Source organism: Aquarana catesbeiana, linkage group LG11 (assembly GCF_042186555.1).
Source record: "Aquarana catesbeiana isolate 2022-GZ linkage group LG11, ASM4218655v1, whole genome shotgun sequence".
Taxonomy (NCBI): Eukaryota; Metazoa; Chordata; class Amphibia; order Anura; family Ranidae; genus Aquarana; species Aquarana catesbeiana.
This window is the reverse complement of record NC_133334.1, coordinates 221,066,036-221,086,320: the sequence shown is the minus strand read 5'-3', so window position 1 is coordinate 221,086,320 and position 20,285 is coordinate 221,066,036. Positions and strand designations below refer to the sequence as shown.

General features: G+C 43.7%; 1 protein-coding gene across 4 annotated transcripts in view; it reads left to right on the top strand.

Moving 5' to 3' along the window:
- The first annotated feature begins 897 nt into the window (after positions 1-897).
- The window catches only part of FKBP2 (FKBP prolyl isomerase 2), a 48,869-nt gene continuing 29,481 nt past the window's right edge, over positions 898-20,285 (top strand). For 2 of the 4 annotated variants that reach the window (XM_073605360.1, XM_073605358.1), the window contains exons 1-3: positions 898-1,054; positions 4,041-4,260; positions 12,990-13,102. In XM_073605360.1, the coding sequence (XP_073461461.1) occupies positions 4,093-4,260; positions 12,990-13,102 (281 nt within the window). In that variant the 5' untranslated portion in view covers positions 898-1,054; positions 4,041-4,092. The other 2 variants (XM_073605359.1, XR_012236608.1) reach the window with 2 other exon arrangements.

Below are 20,285 nucleotides of genomic sequence, written 5' to 3'. Positions count from 1 at the left end.
CTGTTGTGGATGGCAACCAATCAACTTCCAGCTTTTATTTATTACAGGTACTTCTATAGCCCATCAATTTACACAGTGTTTTACATATATATTATACATTCACATCAGTCCCTACCTTACAACCTAAGGTTTAATTTTTAACGCATAACTGAGCAAGCAGAAGTTAGAAGCTGATTGGCTACAATGCAGAGCTTCACTAGATTTTGCATTCTCCCGTTTTAGTAAATCAACCTTATAGTCTGCAGCTGTTGTGCATGGCAACCAATCAGCTTCTAGCTTTCATTTTTTAACACATAATTGAGGAAGCTGAAGTTAGAAGCTGATTGGCTACCAGGCAACGCTGCACCAGATCTTGCATTCTCCCGTTTTAGTAAAGCAACCGCATAGCCTGCAGCTGTTGTGCATGGCAACCAATCAGCTTCTAGCTTTCATTTTCAATGCTTAACTGAACAAGCTGCAGTTAGATGCTGATTGGTTGCCATGCACAGCTGCTCCCCTCCATGGTGTGTATGGATTGTATAGAGGTGTGTGTATGGTCGATGTCTCCATTGATCGGCACTCTGTGTACTCCAGATATATTTATAGAATCTATCTCCATGCAGCGTGCTCCTCTCTGACGGCTTGCATTGTTTTGCTTGGTTTAGCAGTCTAGACACAGGAATGTACCACTTTCTCAGCTTTTCAGGGGTGTCAGCATTTTACCACCAGCTTACAATTCTTCATAAATCTCCTTCTTTCCTGATCCGACAATGTTCCTCTATGGATTTTTTTTTTTTTTTTACTAAATAGTGTTTGCTGATGTTCACCCTTCAGTCTGCCTTATGGATCAGATAGAAGGGGGTTCAGGGCGCCCCCCTCCTCTTTGTTGGTCCTCATCCTTCTGTCCCGACGTGGCCTCTGATCACTTGACAATGACAGACGTATCAGCCAACGGGCGGCCGCCGGTGAGCGCCAGCAGCGCCCTGATTGGAGCGGCGGGGCGGTGACGTACACGGATGCGGAAGAGGGGTTGAGTCGGTGTGAAGCGGCGGCGTGCAGACAGATCAGGGGAGAGGTGAGGGCAGGAGAGGAGTCCCGGGAAAGGGGGTTGGATGAGGAGACCGGGGGAAGAACGGGGTGCTGGAGCACGGGGGAGGGAGAGGAGAAGATACCGGGGAGGAGCCAGGGTGACATGGGATGTTATCAGGGGCCCTCAGGATCTGCTGCTGGGGCGGAGGGGCCCCCAGGAGGGTCTGTGTGAGCAGAGGGGGGAAGAGGGTGGGCATGGCGGGTACGGTCTGGGGGCTGAGGACGAGGAGGACGACGAGGCCAGGGACCTGCAGGAGGAGGTCATGAGTGATGAGCGAAGTCCGAGGTCCTCAGAACGGGGCTCTATGGAGACGATCAGCGCCTACATAGTCCGTAGCGGGTCCCAGCAGGAGGAGAAGGCCTGTCAGGGGCTGAGCAGGAGCTGCACCAGTGAGGAGAGGTATTGGGGGGAGGGCAGTGATCAGGTGACCTCCCTGGAGGGGGGTGGTAGGGATCAGGACCCCCAGGACATGGCCAGGGACTGTAGATTGGGGGAGACCAGCAATGGAAGCCAGTCTGATGGAGAGAGAGCACCCAGGAGGGAAGACATAGACCCCCCAGAGGCTCTGCAGTGTGGGAGCCATGCCATAGAGGTGAAGGAGCACAGTGCAGGGTGCCATGACACAGATCATAGAGATCAGGAGGAAGCAGACAGACCCGGGGCAGAGAATAGCCACCTCGATATGCAGGTATTTCAGAAAAGGCAAAGGAAGAACAAAGGAGGCAAAGAAAAAAAGAGAAGCAAAGCTAACGGAGCGTGCAGGGACCAGAGTCGGACAGATGGTGACCAGAGGATGGAGGAGAGCAGCTTCCAGGAGCTGTATAGGGGGCTGAGTGTGGAAGAGGAGGATGGCCAGCCAGATGCTGGAGGAGAAGAAAGTCCTTGTGTTCTAGGCAGATGTAAAACGGAGGCATCCTACAGGCTTCCAGAGAAAGAACTTAGACAAGGTGACATGGGGACTGAAAGTAATTGGAGCAAAGCCACACCGCAAGGCTGTGATTGCCAGGGGTCCAGGGAAGCGCTCTTCCCTCCTAAGGACAAGAATGGTCTTCTGGAGGTTATGAAGAGCCATAGAGATGATCTAGAGAGCAAGGCAGATTACGGGGGATCTTCTGAATTCTATAGTTGCTACCGTTCAGAATTCAGGAGTCCAGGCAATGGTTCCAGCGGGTCTGGAGAAGGAGCGGAAATGGAGCAGGGCAATTATCATGGCACCTGCAGAGAGGTTACCTATGATTTAGGAAAGTACGAAAGAGTCTGGAACTGTGAGATGGAGGACAAGAACTTCAACCCTTTAAGCAACCAGCATATAGAGCCTGAGACATGGGTTTGCTCTTCGCCTTCTCATGCTAAGCCATTACATGTTGAGGATAGCGAGGAAGTTGGCACATGGTGTTGGTGCCTCCATCTGTATTTAGGGGAAACTGAAGCCACCACTCATGATGAAAATGATATCCTGAATGATAAGAGGTCCAAAGACTCTGGTTATTCTTTAAGCAGCACCCTTCGTGTGGGGGAGAGATCAGATGAACATCATAGAAGTGATGGAGATATCCCTGAACCTCTAACTAAGAAAGGGGGGAGAGTGGTAGACACACCTGAGCTGCAAGAATGGGTGAACTGGTGGCAGGGTTGGGCTGGCTCTTGTCGTGCTGTATCTGGCCACCGAAGGGGGACAAAATCTCAGATTCTAGGATGCCGAGGAGAGGCGAGAGCAGAACGACAGAAGCAACAGGATGTGTGGGTTTTAAGGGAATGGACAAGAAGGGGATCTGGGAGAAGGGGAGGAGGGCAGAGAGTTTCGGGAGGTGATGTGTGGGTCCTGAGAAACCAAGAGGCAGGAAAACAGGGTTCTGCATGGCAGTTAGAGGAGGAGGATGTATGGGTTCCCAGAGAGCCAAGAAAACAAAAAGGGGCTTATTTTGTGACAGACAATGCAAAGTGGGGTCCACACAGTGCAAAGCCAGGGGTTTCTGATAAAGGGGAGTTGTGAGAAAGAAAGGGTGGTGATATACCTCAGCAGTTGGAGGCACTGAACTGTTATGTGTGCGTGTTGTGTGTGTGTGTGTCTGTGTTTCAGTGGGCTGGGGTAGGGGAGGGTGTCAGGGGAAGTTACTTGTTAATCTGTCACCTTGTGGGGGGGAATATGACACTTTGGGGTGCACTCTGACTCACTGCAATAAACTGATTACTGGTGCTGCTTTCCCTTTTCTATTTAAGGTGCTAAATCCAGGTGCTATAAGGAGGTGCTGTATACTGCATGCTGATGTGTTTTTTTTTTTTTGTTTTTTTTTATTTTATCATGTGTTTGGGGCTTTGAAAATATTTTGCCTTTTTTAAAGGGTCCCCAACACAGGAAGGGGTACATCAGGGCTGTGCCATGTGCTTTAAATGGGGCAGGGAGGGAATCATTTTGATAAACTAAATTGGTGCTGTTGCTTTTTTTGGCGACACATGAAATCTACCTGTTTTACTCTCTGAACAGAGCCAACAATCAAGGTAAGTGCTATCAGCTGCATAATACTGGCGACAGTAAATTCCCTTGCGTGGTGCATCTTGTCATCTATCGTGAAAGAAGATCCCACTGACACATTTGTTCAGCACTATTTTATGTCGCAGTATCTGCACTTCCATGTCGACAGAGGGCAGCAATGCTAACACTAGCCTGTGATTTGTATGAGATTAATATTTCCCTTATCGGAGGTGATAACCGTGAAAAGACATCTCTACAAATATTTCCTCTTATGCAGTTCTTGTTCCCTGTCTCTTACCCAGGGTTTGCTGCATGCCCGTTTCCACAGGTATCTGTACATAGCATTGTGAATGAATATATTGTGCCCTCTTATGCATTTACATTAGTGTGATCACATCCTTGTGTCCAAGCATGTCATATTCCCCTATCGTTGTGAATTTCTAGAACGAAGTTTCATTATTCATTTTTACTAATGTGTGGTTTTTTGAACCTTTGCAGGGCATAGAACTGTGTGTGACTTTTCACTGCAGGGGTTCATCTTGCCACCATCATGAATGCCATGTTACTTACACCTTTGTGGTGCCTACTTGCTATATCCCTGCTACCCCCAGCTTTTTGTAAAGAAGGCAGCAAAAAGTTACAAATTGGGGTGAAGAAAAGAGTGGAAAATTGCCCCATTAAATCTCGTAAAGGGGACACCCTCAACATGCATTACACAGTAAGTACATCGATTTGGGGATTTATTAGAAAAAATAGTAGAAAAAAAAAATCAACATCATGTCATATCCATGCCAAGTACCATGTTGAACAGAATGAATGGTCATTTATTTTTTGTGTGTATGACTATTTGGCACTGCGCTACTTTAGCAACGCTGTACCCAAACAAAATTTTTTTTTTATTTTTTTTTTTTTTGTGGTATTTGATTACCACTGGGTTTTTTATTTTTTCCCAAAAAAAAAAAGATATAGATAGATATAATTTTTTTTTTTTTTTTTCTTCATAAATTTTGACCAAAATGTTTCTTATTAAAAAGAAAAAAAAAAAACGATGGCGTATATGAACTAGAATTTTAATGTATTTATTTTTTTAAACTATGAATGGTGGCAATTAGTGACCTAAAAAGGACTGTGATACTGAAACTAACTGATTGCCACTGACATCACAGCGACATTAATACAGTGATCAGTGCTAAAACTACACTGGTTGGGAAGAGGTTAACATCTAGGGTGATCAAGGGGTTAAATATGTGCCTAACTATGTGTAATGTGTGTACAGTATGCTCCTTTTTTTACTAATGCTCTCAAGTTTCTCTTCCCTGCTTTGCAGAGATGAGAAACAGATCTTTCCCTGTGTACAGAGTTTTGTGTTGAATGTCAACACAGAGCTTTGGGCTGTGAATGTACACAGCCGATCAGCATGTCTTGGCCATGAATCTTTGGCCAGGACTTGCTGATAGGCTCCCGCTGTGCACAATCACAGCGGGAGCCATGTGGGGGTTGCACGTGCCCTAAACCTGGAAGTAGGCAGCGACATACCAGTACCTTGCTTGGCCTATAACGGCTGCTCGCCCGCAGTACACATTTTACACATTAAAATTTTTATTACAGAAATCAGCCTTGTGTGGTAGGAGTCTTATCGGCACGGTACACCTTGCCTTGGGAAACTTTGCCCACTCTTCCTTGCAAAAGTACTCCAAATCTGTCAGATTTTGAGGGCATCTCCTGTGCACAGCCCTCTGCAGGTCATCCCACAGATATTCAGTTCAGGTCCTAGCTGGGCAATTTCAAAAGGCCTGCTAGGACTGTCTACAACTCCAGTCATCTATATGGGGGGTTGCTTTGTCTACCTGACCAAATGCTGTACAGGAAGATGTACTGGGCAGGAGAAGTGTTGCATCAAGCTACTGTGTGTTGTTTGTACAGTTGAGGTCAGAAGGAAACCTTACCTGCTACAAATGCCAAGGCCCTATATATGTAGCACAATACATAAATAAGTTGGTCATTGTGAAGGGAAGTGCTGTGGGCTGATATTCGGCCTGTGTGTGGCCCTTAAAACAGAAAAGGTACATTTGGAGTGGAAAGGAAGCACCTTGTCAACTGTAATGCCGCGTACAAACGGTCAGATTTTCCAACAGAAAATGTTCAATGGGAGCTTGTTGTCGGAAATTCCTACTGTGTGTATGCTCCATCGGACATTTTCCATCGGAATTTCCGTCGCACAAAATTTGAGATCTGGTTCTCAAATTTTCTGACAACAAAATCTGTTGTCATAAATTCCAATCGTGTGTATACAATTCCGACGCACAAAGTTCCACGCATGCTGTTGAACTTAATTTTTCTTGGCTCGTCGTACATGTACGTTGCCGCGTTCTTGACGTTCGGAATTTCCGACTATTTGTGTGATCGTGTGTATGCAAGACACGTTTGAGCCAACATCCGTCGGAAAAAATCCATGGACTTTGTTGTCGGAATGTCCGATCGTGTGTACGGGGCATTAGGCTTAATTTTTTTTTTTTTGGATGAGTAGAAAACAGAATGGATTTTAAACTTGGCGTTCCATACGTAAAGCAGCAGTTCGAACTTCTAACTACTGTTTTTGAAAAAATAGAAAAAAGGTGCATTACAAATGCGCATTGCTCTTTGAATGTTTCAGAAATCTGAAGAAAGTGGAGCGCAATTAACATGATCTAAGTTCTTTCTGCAGCATTAAGCAAAGAGAAGTCAGTGACGCATTGAATACTCCACACTGCGGTGCGCTTTTTTTTTTGGATATGTAACTGTGAGCAGTCTGCTATAAATAGCCCCCTTGGAGAATAAGTGAGACCCTTTTAAGACAATCCAATACATACCTCCAAAATTAAGAGAAATGCGGGAGTTTAAATAGTTGTACTCGCCTATGACTGTCAGTAATCAGCTCTTTGCTCTGCCCCTCTAGTAGTCACTGGAGTGCCAAGCTACCCAGGGGTCGATAGAGGAGAACAGTGTAGTAGCTATAGCTGATCTGCACTGATAATGAAACTATACTGGAAAGGTATCACTTTCTAGTGTTTTAACATGCTGGATTCTACTACACACATTAGGTGTGGGGAAGGGAAACGCACACGAGAATGTTGTGTTAAAAAATTAATGAAAAGGGAACATTTTGTATTCTGTCTAGCATGATGGCAAATTGTGAAAAGAGAATGGTTGGTTAATTTTTGCAAAGACAAGAAAAAGGATATAAACTTAGAGTAAGCTCCTCTGTTAGAAAATAGAATGAGCGCAGGCTAAATTGGGTTTTATATGCATCTGTTTGTATAGGCACCAACAAAATTTTATATAACAAACTACAGACTGCTTAAGACTGCAGTAGTTAAAGTGGTTGTAAACCCACTTTGAAAAAAAGAAAAAAAAAAAAAACACCTGCAAGACAAAGGCATAATGAGCTAGTATGCATAGCATACTAGCTCATTATGTAATACTCACCTGAGATCGAAGCCCTCACTGCGGTGCCCGTACACAGCACCGGCCGACGACATTGCTCCTGGGGGTAACTTCCGAGTATCGCGGCGGAGCCGCGGTGACGTTCCTCCTGCACAGGAGCCGCCGTTAACGACACACTCACTGAAGCAACCGACACATACGTGCCATTGCTTCAGTGCGCATGTTCTGATGACGTTGGCACATGCAAATACAGCTATCATCTCCTAAACAGCGCAGGTTTAGGAGATATCCTGGGTAGCTACAGGTAGGCCTTATTATAGACTTACCTGTAGCAGAAAGTGTGTTGTAAGGGTTTACAATCACTTTAACCACTTGCTGCCTGCCCACCGTCATATGACGGCGGGACGGTGTAGCTGCTGTTCTGGGCGGACGTCATATGACGCCTAGGGGGCGCGCGCCGCCGCATCACTGGGGACCCGGTGCGCGTGCCAGGCGGCTGCGATGTCCGCCGGGCACCCGCGACTGCCTGGTAACCGAGCAGGAGTGTGTGTGTGTGTGTGTGTGTGTGTGTGTGTGTGTGTGTGTATATAAACACACAGATCCACATCCTGTCATAGGAGACCGATGGTGTGTTCCTTGTACAGAGGAACACCGATTGGTCTCCTCCCCTTGTGAATCCCCTCCCTCTACAGTTAGAATCACTCCCTAGGAACATAATTAACCCTACAGCGCCCCCTCCTGGTTAACCCCTTCATTGCCAGTCACATTTATACAGTAATCAATGCATTTTTATAGCACGGATCGCTGTATAAATGTGAATGGTCCCAAAAATGTGTCAAAAGTGTCCGATATGTCCGCTGCAATATCGCAGTCAAGATAAAAATCGCAGATCGCTGCCATTACTAGTAAAAAAATAAAAATGCTATAAATCCCCTATTTTGTAGACGCTATAACTTTTGCGCAAACCAATCAATATACGCTTATTGCGTTTTTTTTTTTTATTTATTTTTTTTTTTTGTTCTACATATTTTTTTTGGGGAAAAAAAAATACGTATCGGCCTAAACTGAGGAAAAAATGTGTTTGAAAAAAATTTTTGGATATTTATTATAGCAAAAAGTAAAAAATATTGTGGGGTTTTTTTTTTTTTTTTTTTTTTTTTTCAAACTTCTCGCTTTTCTTTTGTTTATAGCGCAAGAAATAAAAACTGCAGAGGTGATCAAATACCACCAAAAGAAAGCTCTATTTGTGGGGAAAAAATGATAAAAATTTCATTTGGGTACAGCGTTGCATGACTGCGCAATTGTTATTCAAAGTGCGACAACGCTGAAAATTGGCCTGGGCAGGAAGGGGGTTGAAGTGGTTAAAGCGGAACTTTACTCATAGCAGTTTGATAACAATTAATGTTCTTTACCAAAAGTACATACATTCCACATTAATAAATATGCTAACAAAATTAATGTGTGCTGTAAATTGCTCCTGTTCTTGATTGAAGCCCAGAACAGTCACTTCCTTATTGGAAACTCTCCCCCTCTCCTTGTTCTCAAGCTGTCACTTTCCTAAATTAAAATATGTGCATTTACAGCCTTGATTGTATGTCTTGGCTCAGTTAGAGAAGAAGGCTTACAGAAGCTTTACAGACTGCCCATGGGGGAGAAAAGAGAGAATATTGGGGAGATAGGACCTTATCCTTTTGAGTTTAACTCTTTTGTGTCTCCCTGGCAGCAGAGCTTGTCCTGTCACCTCTACTGTTTTTCCTTTCTCCCTCCCTAATCCGTGTTCCCTTTGCACAGTTCTGTGTCATTCCTGTTGCTATACTCCTATCCTTTTTAGCCAAGGAAGCTGTCATCTTATCTGTTTGATCTGCAACTGCCATGGTGCTGCACATGTAATCAGTTATGACCCCAGCCATTTGATGGTTTGACAGTTTGGTTGAGAACACAAGCAGTGGGTTTAGTACAACTTTAAAATTGTCAACTAATAAGCCTCTGGTGGCTCTGATTTTAGGCACAGTGACAAGAATGAAGAGCAACTGAACATGTGCAGAACAGGGTGAAACCATGCATTACTTGATTTAAACCCTTTCCCTACCATGCCCTGTGCTCCATTTTGTACACTCAGGTGGCCAGACCAGTTTTGCAATTTTTCCTTTTTTTTTACTTATAGCTTTCATAGTTTGTGAAAGACCCCCCCCAACCATATAGCACATGATCAGTAGAATAAAAAGAAGCTGCTACTAATTTTTAGACCCCACGTTATTTAAGCAAATGTTTATCAAACTAATATATTTGCAAAAAATACACCAAAACCATTATTGGCAGATAAAAACACAATTCGTTTTACAAAATTCCTGCTAAATCCCTACTAAATATAAAAGCTTAACCTGTATGGAGTTAATGAATAATAAATATTTGTAAAATTTAAATTTGCGCCTTTTTGCAAAATGGTGAAAATTGAACATACCCAAAAAAAATTCTCAAAATATCTGGAGGTTTTCATTCTTCACTTACAGCTTTCAGAATTTGAAAAGGCCCCTCAAACTAGACGTTTTCTAAAAGTAATGAGAAAAATAATGCAGCGCTAAACATAACAAACAGGATTGGGTGACCCGCACAAATGTGACTAACACCCGTGCAGCATGATGATGTATGATCAAGTGTAAAACAACAATAATGGAAACATATAAAAAACAATTACAATGTTATAGTGAGTCCATGACCAACTCAATGACCAATAACGTGGATGTGAGGTTCATATAAATGTCACAACAAATTTGAACAATATAAGTGTTAGATGGAAAAAAAGGTTCTTAAAGGTGCTACGTGGTTCACAGAAGTGATGTTCCAGTACTCAATATCCACAGCCAAAAAATATATGGAGCAAATATGCTTACCGGAACAGGTGGACACGTTTGCCGTACGGCTAGGTGTCATACAGGCTTGAGGATCGATAGATCCAAATAGGTGCTTTAGTGAAGAGGCGTATATAGCAGGTTCCACTGGTTCCTTCGCAACAAAGGTGAGCGGCGTGGAGACAGCAGATGTTCAAAGTCCAGTTGCAGGTACTTCTCCAACAGGTGTATATTGGGGAGATACACCCTTCACATAGCCACCATAGGGACATAGGAAAGGAAAAAAGGCCCCACATAGTGCTTGAATCCAGATAAAACAGGTTTATTGTAAACCAAACGGGATAAAAATCCAAACAGCAGCCAGGATAAAAGTGATCACAGTAAAAAATAGCGTGGTACCAGGAACAAAAAATCAATCGCAACCCAACATGTTTCGGACTAGAGGTCCTTCTACTGAGGCATATTGGACCTCTAGTCCGAAACATGTTGGGTTGCGATTGATTTTTTGTTCCTGGTACCACGCTATTTTTTTACTGTGATCACTTTTATCCTGGCTGCTGTTGTTTGGATTTTTATCCTGTTTGGTTTACAATAAACCTGTTTTATCTGGATTCAAGCACTATGTGGGGCCTTTTTTTCCTTTCCTATGTCCCTATGGTGGCTATGTGAAGGGTGTATCTCCCCAATATACACCTGTTGGAGAAGTACCTGCAACTGGACTTTGAACATCTGCTGTCTCCACGCCGCTCACCTTTGTTGCGAAGGAACCAGTGGAACCTGCTATATACGCCTCTTCACTAAAGCACCTATTTGGATCTATCGATCCTCAAGCCTGTATGACACCTAGCCGTACGGCAAACGTGTCCACCTGTTCCGGTAAGCATATTTGCTCCATATATTTTTTGGCTGTGGATATTGAGTACTGGAACATCACTTCTGTGAACCACGTAGCACCTTTAAGAACCTTTTTTTCATCTAACACTTATATTGTTCACATTTGTTGTGACATTTATATGAACCTCACATCCACGCTATTGGTCATTGATTTGGTCATGGACTCACTATAACATTGTAATTGTTTTTTATATGTTTCTATTATTGTTGTTTTACACTTGATCATACATCATCATGCTGCACGGGTGTTAGTCACATTTGTGCGGGTCACCCAATCCTGTTTGTTATGTTTAGCGCTGCATTATTTTTCTCATTATTTTGTTGATGCTGGCTGCTATATGTGTCATTTGATACTTTTTCTACAGTAGCGCAACCACACTGTTATTTTATGTTTTTTCTAAAAGTACATAACCTGTAGAATAAAAAAAGTGCTACTGATTTTTTTGGGCCCCGCAATAATTGCATAAATGTTAATCATATCGCTATTTTCACTTAAAAATACACTAAAATCATTTAATATTGCACATAAACACAAAGTAACCTACAAAATTCCTACTAAATTGGTACTAAACCCTCTTTAACATGTGGCATACTAAAGTGTACGCCCATGGGGGGGCTATGTTTACCCGCACAGGTGTTCCATTTATGTCATTTGGGATGCAACGGCTGCATAGGCATAGCTGCTGTTCCCAATTTGACATCCGTGTGGGTACATGACCCCGAAACGCAGACAGTGTGAGCTTAGGGACATTCATGCGGACCTACATGGATGTAAAATCGGGAGCAACGGCTTTGTTGCAGGTGCTACATCCCACATGACATCAGTGGGACTGCCTGCACAGAGATGCATGGAACACCTGTGCATCCCCGTAAAGGTACGCTGTGTATGCCCTGTGTGAACAAGGCCTTCTGCCCCTTTCACACAAGCAGACTGATCGTGTCTGCCTATTTGTTTTTCAGGCGGGCCCAATTGGACCACCCATTGTTCTCTATTGAGAGGCTGATGTAAATGAGCATGTGTCCGTTTACACCCGCCTGCATCCGATCCAGTCTGCTAAAAACAGACCGATGGGGATTCCATTCCCCATCCATCTAGCAGATTGGATCGGATGGTATCCGATGGAACTGGACAGGCGGTCTGTTTCTCTCTGACTGTCCCATAGATTATAGCGAGATGTGTCCGTGTCCGCTCTGTATCAGTGGAATGGACACAGACTTGTCATCTGCCTGCTCAGCGGGAGATCTGCTTGACAGAGTCCGCTCCATGTGAAAGGGGTCTTGTCAGGAGCGGCCGATCCATTAGGGGGCGCCAGGGCGCTCGTACTTTTTTTTTTTTTTTTTTTTTTTTTTTGAGACCGAGAAAGGGACTGAAGATGGTCCCTTTTCTCTGTATCACTTTACTTGACTGAATTAAAAATCTGTATAGAGATTTAATTAAGAAAATGGCAGTCTGATACATTGTAACTCTCGCGGTTACAATATATCAGCTGTCAGTGGGCATATAGCAGTGAGCAGTAGTGATCGCTGTATGCGCCCTCTCTTCTACAGGGGGGAGTTCAGTAAATGCATGTTTTACTAAGCCCCCCGCCGCGATCTCCAGCCTGACAGATTGTAGGAGATCTGTGCAGGGAGAAGCTGCAGGCGAAGGTAGGGGAAGGAGAGATGCCGCTCGGAGCGGCCATAGATTGGGGATCCCCCAGCCCCAGACAGCACCTGAAGCTGGTGGGAGTGGAAGAGGAGGGATGCTGGTTAATGATGGTGGCTGCAGGGGGGGGTTGGATCGGGTGGAGGGGGTAATTAGTGTTGGGGGGTGGGGGGAGAAGGAGGGCGAAGGGGACAATGTGGGAGCAGTTTTAGATGGAAGGGTGCAGCGGGGGTGGAGAGGCAGGGGGCAGGGAAGCGGCGGCATGGGTGGGGTGCGGTCACATTGGGGGTTAATAACATAGGTTCTAATCCGCTGATCAAAGTTATAGAATTGTTTGAACAATTCTGATATAAGCTTATGGTCAGGACTTTGGCTTTTGGGATTATGTGTTTCTCCTCTTCAGTGGCTTTGTGATGTATCCATCTGGGCACTCCTGCATGTCATGCTTTTTAACTTCATGTTAAAGTGAATTTAGATTTTATCTATTCCTGGGCTTGTGGCTCTATTGACTCCCACAGGGCTGGGAGCACTCCTCTTGTTGAGTGAGGCTGCTGTTATCCTGATTTTCTGTGGGTTTTTTTTTTTTGTTTTGTTTTTTTTTTTGTTTTTTTTAATGTATTTTATTTCTTTTTTAAGGGGAAGCTGGAAGATGGCACTGAGTTTGATAGCAGCATACCCAGAAATCAACCTTTCACTTTCACTCTAGGCGCTGGACAGGTCATCAAGGGATGGGACCAAGGTCTGCTTGGGTATGTTGTCTGGCCATGATCATATGTTTCTGTAATAATTTTGTTGAAATTTATGTTAAGTTATTTGAAATGATCCAACATTTACTGCAGTATTTTAAAGAATCCATCTAAACCCTAAATGCTGTATAAGGGGCTTAGAGGGGTGGGGGTGAAGACTACAGAGGGGTGTGTCAGAAGGAGGCAGAGCGAGCAAAACACTGATTTTCCTAGTGAAGTACTTTGCAGAGAGTCATGTCATGACAAGTCTAACCATTGGAGAACAGGCAGGCTGTGCTCACAGTGCGAAAACTTCCTGTGCTTGGTAGGATGAATTTTTTTTTTTTTTTTTACCCAATTGTGGTCATTTTGAAATGGGGGGTGGGGGCGGGGGAAGCAGGGGGACTGACAGGGTCATCAGAGATTTCATACAAAGAGAGCAGGATTAACTTTTAACAAGTACATCGTACAACAGACACATCAGGAATATGAAATGTTGGGATAACTAACATACAATTTAAAGGAGTTGTAAACTCTCGTGATTTTTCACCTTAATGCATTAAGGTGAAAAACCTTTTGTGCTGCAGCAGCCCCCCTTTTTTAAATTTTTTTTTTTTTTTAACCTGAACCCGATCATTCCAGCAACGAGAACGAGCCCAGCAACTCCAGCTGCTGTCTCGGGTCCTCATTGAAAAGATTGGTATCAGCAGTAGCCGAGTCCTGCTGTTTGTCTCAATGGACGCAACAGCAGGACTCGGGAGCGTGCCAGCATGAGTGCCCCTGTGGAAAGCGGCTCTCCATGGGGGCATTCGAAGAGAAGGAGCCAGCAGCGCCACCGGAGGGACCCCAGAAAAGGAGGATCGGGGCCGCTCTGTGCAAAACTCTTCCTCAGAGCAGCTAAGTATGACATCTTTGTTATTTTAAACAAACAAAAAAAAACGAACCTTTACAATTACTTTAAAGACCCAAGTAGGTAACAGCAGATTTTTCCAGGTTTACGTTCATGTTCTAGGTTGGGACAAGCTAAGTTAAGGGTTTTGGGGGGACTAGTATTTAGTTAGGATTAGGGTCAGTATTCTGACTCCAATTGTTGTGAAGCGATTTATCCCTTGTGAGACCTCTATGCCTGGCCCATATAAGATATAATCACTAAGGACAATCCTCATCAGATAGTTTGAACTCACCAAATCCATCCACAAAGGTGCTTTTATTCTGAACATCAGGTTACAGCAGATGACAGGCTACAAACAGATGAATAGGTTGTAGTATTTTATGCGGTCAAAAGATGATATTGTCTGTAGCTTACTATGCAGAATACATGTGCCCTGCTAGCTGCATCCATGACACAGGAAGTACAATAACAGGAAGAAGGGTGGAGCATTACACATAAAGGAAGTGTGCCATAACATCAGGGAAAAAGAACATAAGAAAACAAGTGCATTACCACAAAAGGTCATTAGATGGCAGCATGTTAACTATATATAAAAAGTCCATAGAAATGGTTAGGAAAACAATCTATATAAATTCTATGCCCCGTTGGGGCAGCACAGTCACTGTTCTAAAGGTTAGGTCTAACCCTTTCACTACCACCATAGTAAAAACTACATTTGTAGCAGCAGGGGGTTTTACACACACTTTCTTAATGCTGAATGTCAGATGGCTGTTCTTCAGCCGCCTGATAGCTTCCACGCGCAACCGCCACGCCACGCCCTACCCCACCCCACCATGTCGGCATGCCCAGGACCAGCACGGCAGGGGCCGCTGGGTAGAGGAGAGACGGCTCTTCCTTTTTACTGATCCGGAAGCAATGTGTAATATGTCACCTCCCGGTCCCTGTGTCACTTTCCCCAGCCAGAGCAATCTGCATTGCATTAGATTTATTGCAGGACAGGTAAGACATCAGGGGTCTTTTTAGGTCCCTAGTGTCTCATTAAAGAGAACCGGTCACCAAAATATCATCACAGGGCTTTCTATCTTCTATGTGATGTGGAAACAATAAAAAAAATGTAAGTGTTAATTTTGAAACATTCCACCCAAACACTTTAACATCCCCTCCCAAAAATATTTTACCCCCCATACACTCAGGTATGGATGTAAATGAACGCATAGGGGGAGCCTAAACACAAGACATTGATTGTGTTACTTATCGCTGTGCACACCAGAGTTAGAACAATAATTCTAGCACCAGAGCTCCCGGGTAACTTTTAAATCAGGGGTGTTAACCCTTTTGAAGAGTGAGGGCCACTTAAGTGATTTGATAACCGATTGCGGGCCAAAATGATATGCTTAAAATGTTAATATTTTTTGAATAGCATAATGAACATATTTCTGCTGCAGCATCTGAATGCCAGCAGGAGGGAGGGGAGGAGAAGCCAGCTTTCAGTGGCTGCAAGAGGAAAATGGAGAGGATCTGTTCCTGTATATGCTGCCCCCGTCCCCCCTCCTGTTCAAGTGTAGTACAGAATGTGTCGGAAGCCGCAAGGGCCCCCTGACGCTACACCATTGGGGGGGTGGAGTTGTGGAATGAGTGTCAGAAGCAAGCAGCTCTTGTCTCAGGCAGAATACCAAATTACCTAGGACAGGAGCCAGCACTATAGAGGAAGAAGCATTGGCTTATGTGGCTCCTGCTCACTCTGCAGCCACTTGCTTTCTCTGGTTTCACTCCAGTGACAACATGTTCTGGGATGGTGGGTCTAAATGGATAACCTATAGGGGCTCTTAAAGCGTTGCCTATGGAATATATAGGGTACTGAAATTTTGTCACAGGTTCACGCAATTTATAAGACTTGACATGTTTGGTATCTGTTTACTTGGTGCAGATTATATATTTATTTTTTTTGTTTAAGAAAGGCAGCTTCCAAATATACATATTCACAATAGGAAGTTTACAAAAGAACTAACAGCAGCAAATTACAATAAATCACAGCCCCAATGAAAACCAGAGCAGATAAAGGGAGCAGGAGGGAATATCCCCTAGAGGTAGCAAACTGGCCCATTGGAATGGAATTTTAAGGTAATCTCAAAATAGTGTTACTTCCTAGTGAGTGCAATATATAGTAGAAAACTGCCCAGTTTTTTCAAAAAAGTGGAAAGGTAGAGAGTAGAAAACAGAAGTAGGGGAAGAAATAAGCAGAAAAAAAGGGAAGGGGGGCAGCAAAAAGGTAGTCTGAGTCGGACAGTCTGCTGTGAGATGTTAGGGCATCATCAACCAGTAGGAGTCGCCTCAACTAGAGCCTTCCCTTCCTCAAAATAAATAAGCATGTTCCATGGTTGTAAGCCTCTCGTTTCTGCCGGGCGGTTAAAACCAGGTTCTCCATCTGATTCAACTCCTCAACCACAGCCCAATTGATGGAGGCCACATCTGATTCCAGTGGAGGGGAATGCAAGACTTAGCTGCACTCAAAAGGTGGCGGAAAATCGTGTGTGGGGGTTTATTACAGACCCTGGCGGGTATTGAGGAAGCGTGCAACAAAGATGCTGGATTCTCTGGGACCTTGTAGTCCGTAAACTTTTGGATAATCTTGCGGTAGTACAGATGTTTGTGTCCCAATATTACCTTTTTTTTTTTTTTTTTTTTTTTTTTTTTAGCATTTGCTCAACAGTAAGGATCTTGAAATTGGTTTCCTGCACTTTTGTGCAGAGTGAGGATTTCAGGGCAAATCAGGTAGGGGGAACTTCCACCTCCATAGCCTCGGATTTGGAGGAGTTGATCTTAACATAAGAAAGGAAACCATATAATTCAAATATAAATTAGGTAGTCTTGCGAGCGACTAAAATACAATAATAATATATGCAAGCAGAAAGTAACACTCCCAATATAAATGTGCAAATAAACGCAAAACAAATAATGCTGCGCTAGTAATAATGTATCCAACCACTTAGTGTATCAGTTCTCCTGTGCAAATATGAGTGCCAACATAATAACATGTGAATATACAATAATATGATGCATTCATGTGTAATAATATAAATCCTGTGCTTGAGTGCAGTCAAATATTTAATTAATGAAAATGTTAGAAGAAAGTTGTAACTTGAGTCTTCACAGATTCTCAAAAATCCGTGCTTTGTATCTATTCACCTCAGTGCTCCCCCATAAGAAATACGCTCACCACATAGTGTGACCTCGCAGTTAAGCCTAAAAATAGTCACCCAGGCTAGCAGATCATGCTTTCCTCCCTCGTTCCTCCATTGATGTGCCCCCATTATCACTCGATATGAGAGAAAAATCGCTCCAGATAGTGCTTATATCGTTTTTAACCTCTTGCCGCCCAGCCGTCATACTTCGGCAGGTTGGCTCTCCTGCGCAAACCGCCGTAGGTGTAGGTCCGTCTGTGCAGGGAGGTTGCGGGCCCGCGGATTTGATGTCCACCGGCAACCTGCGATCGCTGTGTACAGAGGCAGAACAGGCAATTCCCCGTTCTGCCTAGTGACATGTCAGATCTTCTGTTCCCAGTCATCAGGCGATCTCTGTCATGTCCTAGGTAGCCCATCTCCCCCCCCCCCCCCCCACAGTTAGAACACACCCAGGGAGCACAGTTAACCCCTATATTCACATGTTATGTTGACACTCATATTTGTACAGATGAATTTGAACACTAAGTGGTAACTCATATGACACAACAAAATTGGAGCTACTCCTATTTAATTCGCCAGGGTGTCTGCTTTCAGAACATATAGAATATTGGGGGGTTATGTAATCTTCAGGCCTAAACTGATTTTTTTTTTTTTAAATCGTGTGCAAATAATGCAAAAACTATTTGCTCTTCATGTCTTTCATGTCTCTGTCCTCTCCTCTGAAATCTTCAGTGTGTGGCTTGCTGGTAGCAGTACAGCTACTGCTTTAGAGGTCTCTTCTGAACATGGGCACTGCAAAGTCTGTACATTAATGGAAAGGCTGCCTACTTTTGGGAAAGATTAATGATTCCATGGGAAATGAGATTGCATTGTGTAAGCACAAGAGAAGAGTTCTGGAAGATCTCTGAAGCAGTTCCCAGCAGGTTACACAGCAAAGATCCTAGAGGAAGAGGAGCCGTTAAATAAGCCTATTGGGAAAAGGGTAATAGAGTACTTTTTAAGAAAAAATGTATTTCTTATACCCCCCCCCCTCCCTTTTTTTTTTTTTTTTTCCCCGGCTGTTCCGGTGACAGTTATGTTTCGCTGTGCTCTGCATTTGTTTGAGATGAGGGCTTGACTGTTGACTTTTGACAGTCTAATTTTGCATATTGGTAACGGCACTGTTAAATCTGTTCAGGCGTCACATACTGGTGTGTCATAAATCTAAATATGTATTTAAATACCAAAAAAGTTGGAGTGCAATATATGTTTCTTTTTTTGGTATTTAAATATTTGTGATTTAGATTTTTGAGACATTGGCACTGGGGATAATTAGTGATATCTAGCACCTATACACTTTTTTTTCTTATAGTTGGCATCACGATGGCTGCCACAGCATCTCCAATCTTTCCCTGTACATCCTCACTTAAAGTATGTATTATACATGGACTGGGTTCACCCTGAAAAGGTGTTCATTCCGCAGAAATTATATGCCCAATAATATCCCCTGAAAAGTAAGTTTACTATGAAATGAAGTATGCCTGCAGAAGATCCAACAGTTTTCTACCTCAATAGGACCTTAACAGTTCAAGTGTCCAGTATTTTTAAGGATGCTTCGAACAAATGTCTGGAGGCCTTCTTTAAATCCTCCATTGCTCTAGTAGGGTAAGCCTTACAACCTGCAGTGTGGGCTGTAGGAGTGTGTCAAAGCCTCAAGATTTAGACTTGTCAGATTATGAAAGATAGAGATCATGACTGCGAGAATATCAAGTCGGGCAGATACCTGGAGCATTTTCCTGTGCTTAGTTTTTCAGTGGATGCCTTAAAATTACTTCATTCAACAACTTTCTCATTTGTATCTTGTGATATATATGTATTTTTATATGTATTAAATCAGTTTGTTCAGTAATGCCTCCTTTCAGCCCCTCAAGCTTTCTGACCTCTGTGGACATCAGGCATTATCTTCATATCCCATTTTTCCAACCTCACCAACGATTCCTGCATTTTGTGTTGGAATGCTGACATTTTTTTGGCCTTGCTGGTAGGTCTCTGCACTGCTCCCAGAGTATTCACCAAAATGTTAGCAACGGCCTTAGGACTTCAACATGCTCAGAGTATTCCTGTCGTAGGTTACCTGGACAACTTGCTCCTAAGGGAGCAGTCCATTCCACTCCTAGATTTTAGTGTAACTTGAACCGTGCAGACCCTGGAGAAGTTAGGCTGGGTTCTGAACTTTCAAGTCTTCCTTGGTCCCAATCAAGTGGTTGGAACATTTGGGCTCGTTTCTGGGCATAGTTCAATCAAGAGTGGTCATACCTGAGGACAGATGCCTTGTTCTGCGAACTCTGGTGGAGTTGCTTCGAACTCTGAGAAACCCCTCAATACATCTTTGCATGGGCTTTGTGGGAAATATGGTAGCCTCCTTTTAATGCTCTTTTGTGTATATTCACTCCAGGTCTCTCCAACTTAATGCCTTATTGCCATGGAATAAGAGAATGCAGTTGTGGAACTCCCATAGCACCTACTCCCAAGGATTGGTGGATTTCTTTTCCTTCATAGCGGTGGCATACAAAAAATTTTCAGGGGAGCCCCAGGAGTTGTAGTCTAATTTAAGAGTAGCTAAGAGTGACAATGCTGCTCCTCCATACAGTATGGTGAGTGAGCATTGTCACTAGCACAAGAAGCGCAATAGTGGTTGGATCACCAGGTGAATATAAAAGAAAACTAATGCCGTAACCATGTCTATGGACTGATGAGCTACAATATGTTTCATTTTTGGCTTTGATAACACTTTGATTCAGCTCTTTGGACATGTGCGGTACATCCAAAGTGTGAACAGATTAAAACAATCTTGTGTCTGCAGTAGCAGTAGTGAACCTGCTTTATTATCTACAGGCTCTGAGCTTTTGATCTAGGTGGCTGTGGAGCAGCCTGATAACTTTTACCCCACCAGCAAGTGCTGCTTTCTGCTGCCCCCTTTTCAGTGATACCCAGGTTCTCTCGCTCCTCCTGGGAGCCCAGGACCACAACAGCTACCATCAAGATGGCAAGCTGAGAGCAGGTCAGGGAAATCTGTTTCCCAATCTCCTCTGCAGTACTGTGATCCAGAAGCTTTCAGCTCTGAGCTGTCAAAATACCAGCTAAAAAGCCAGGT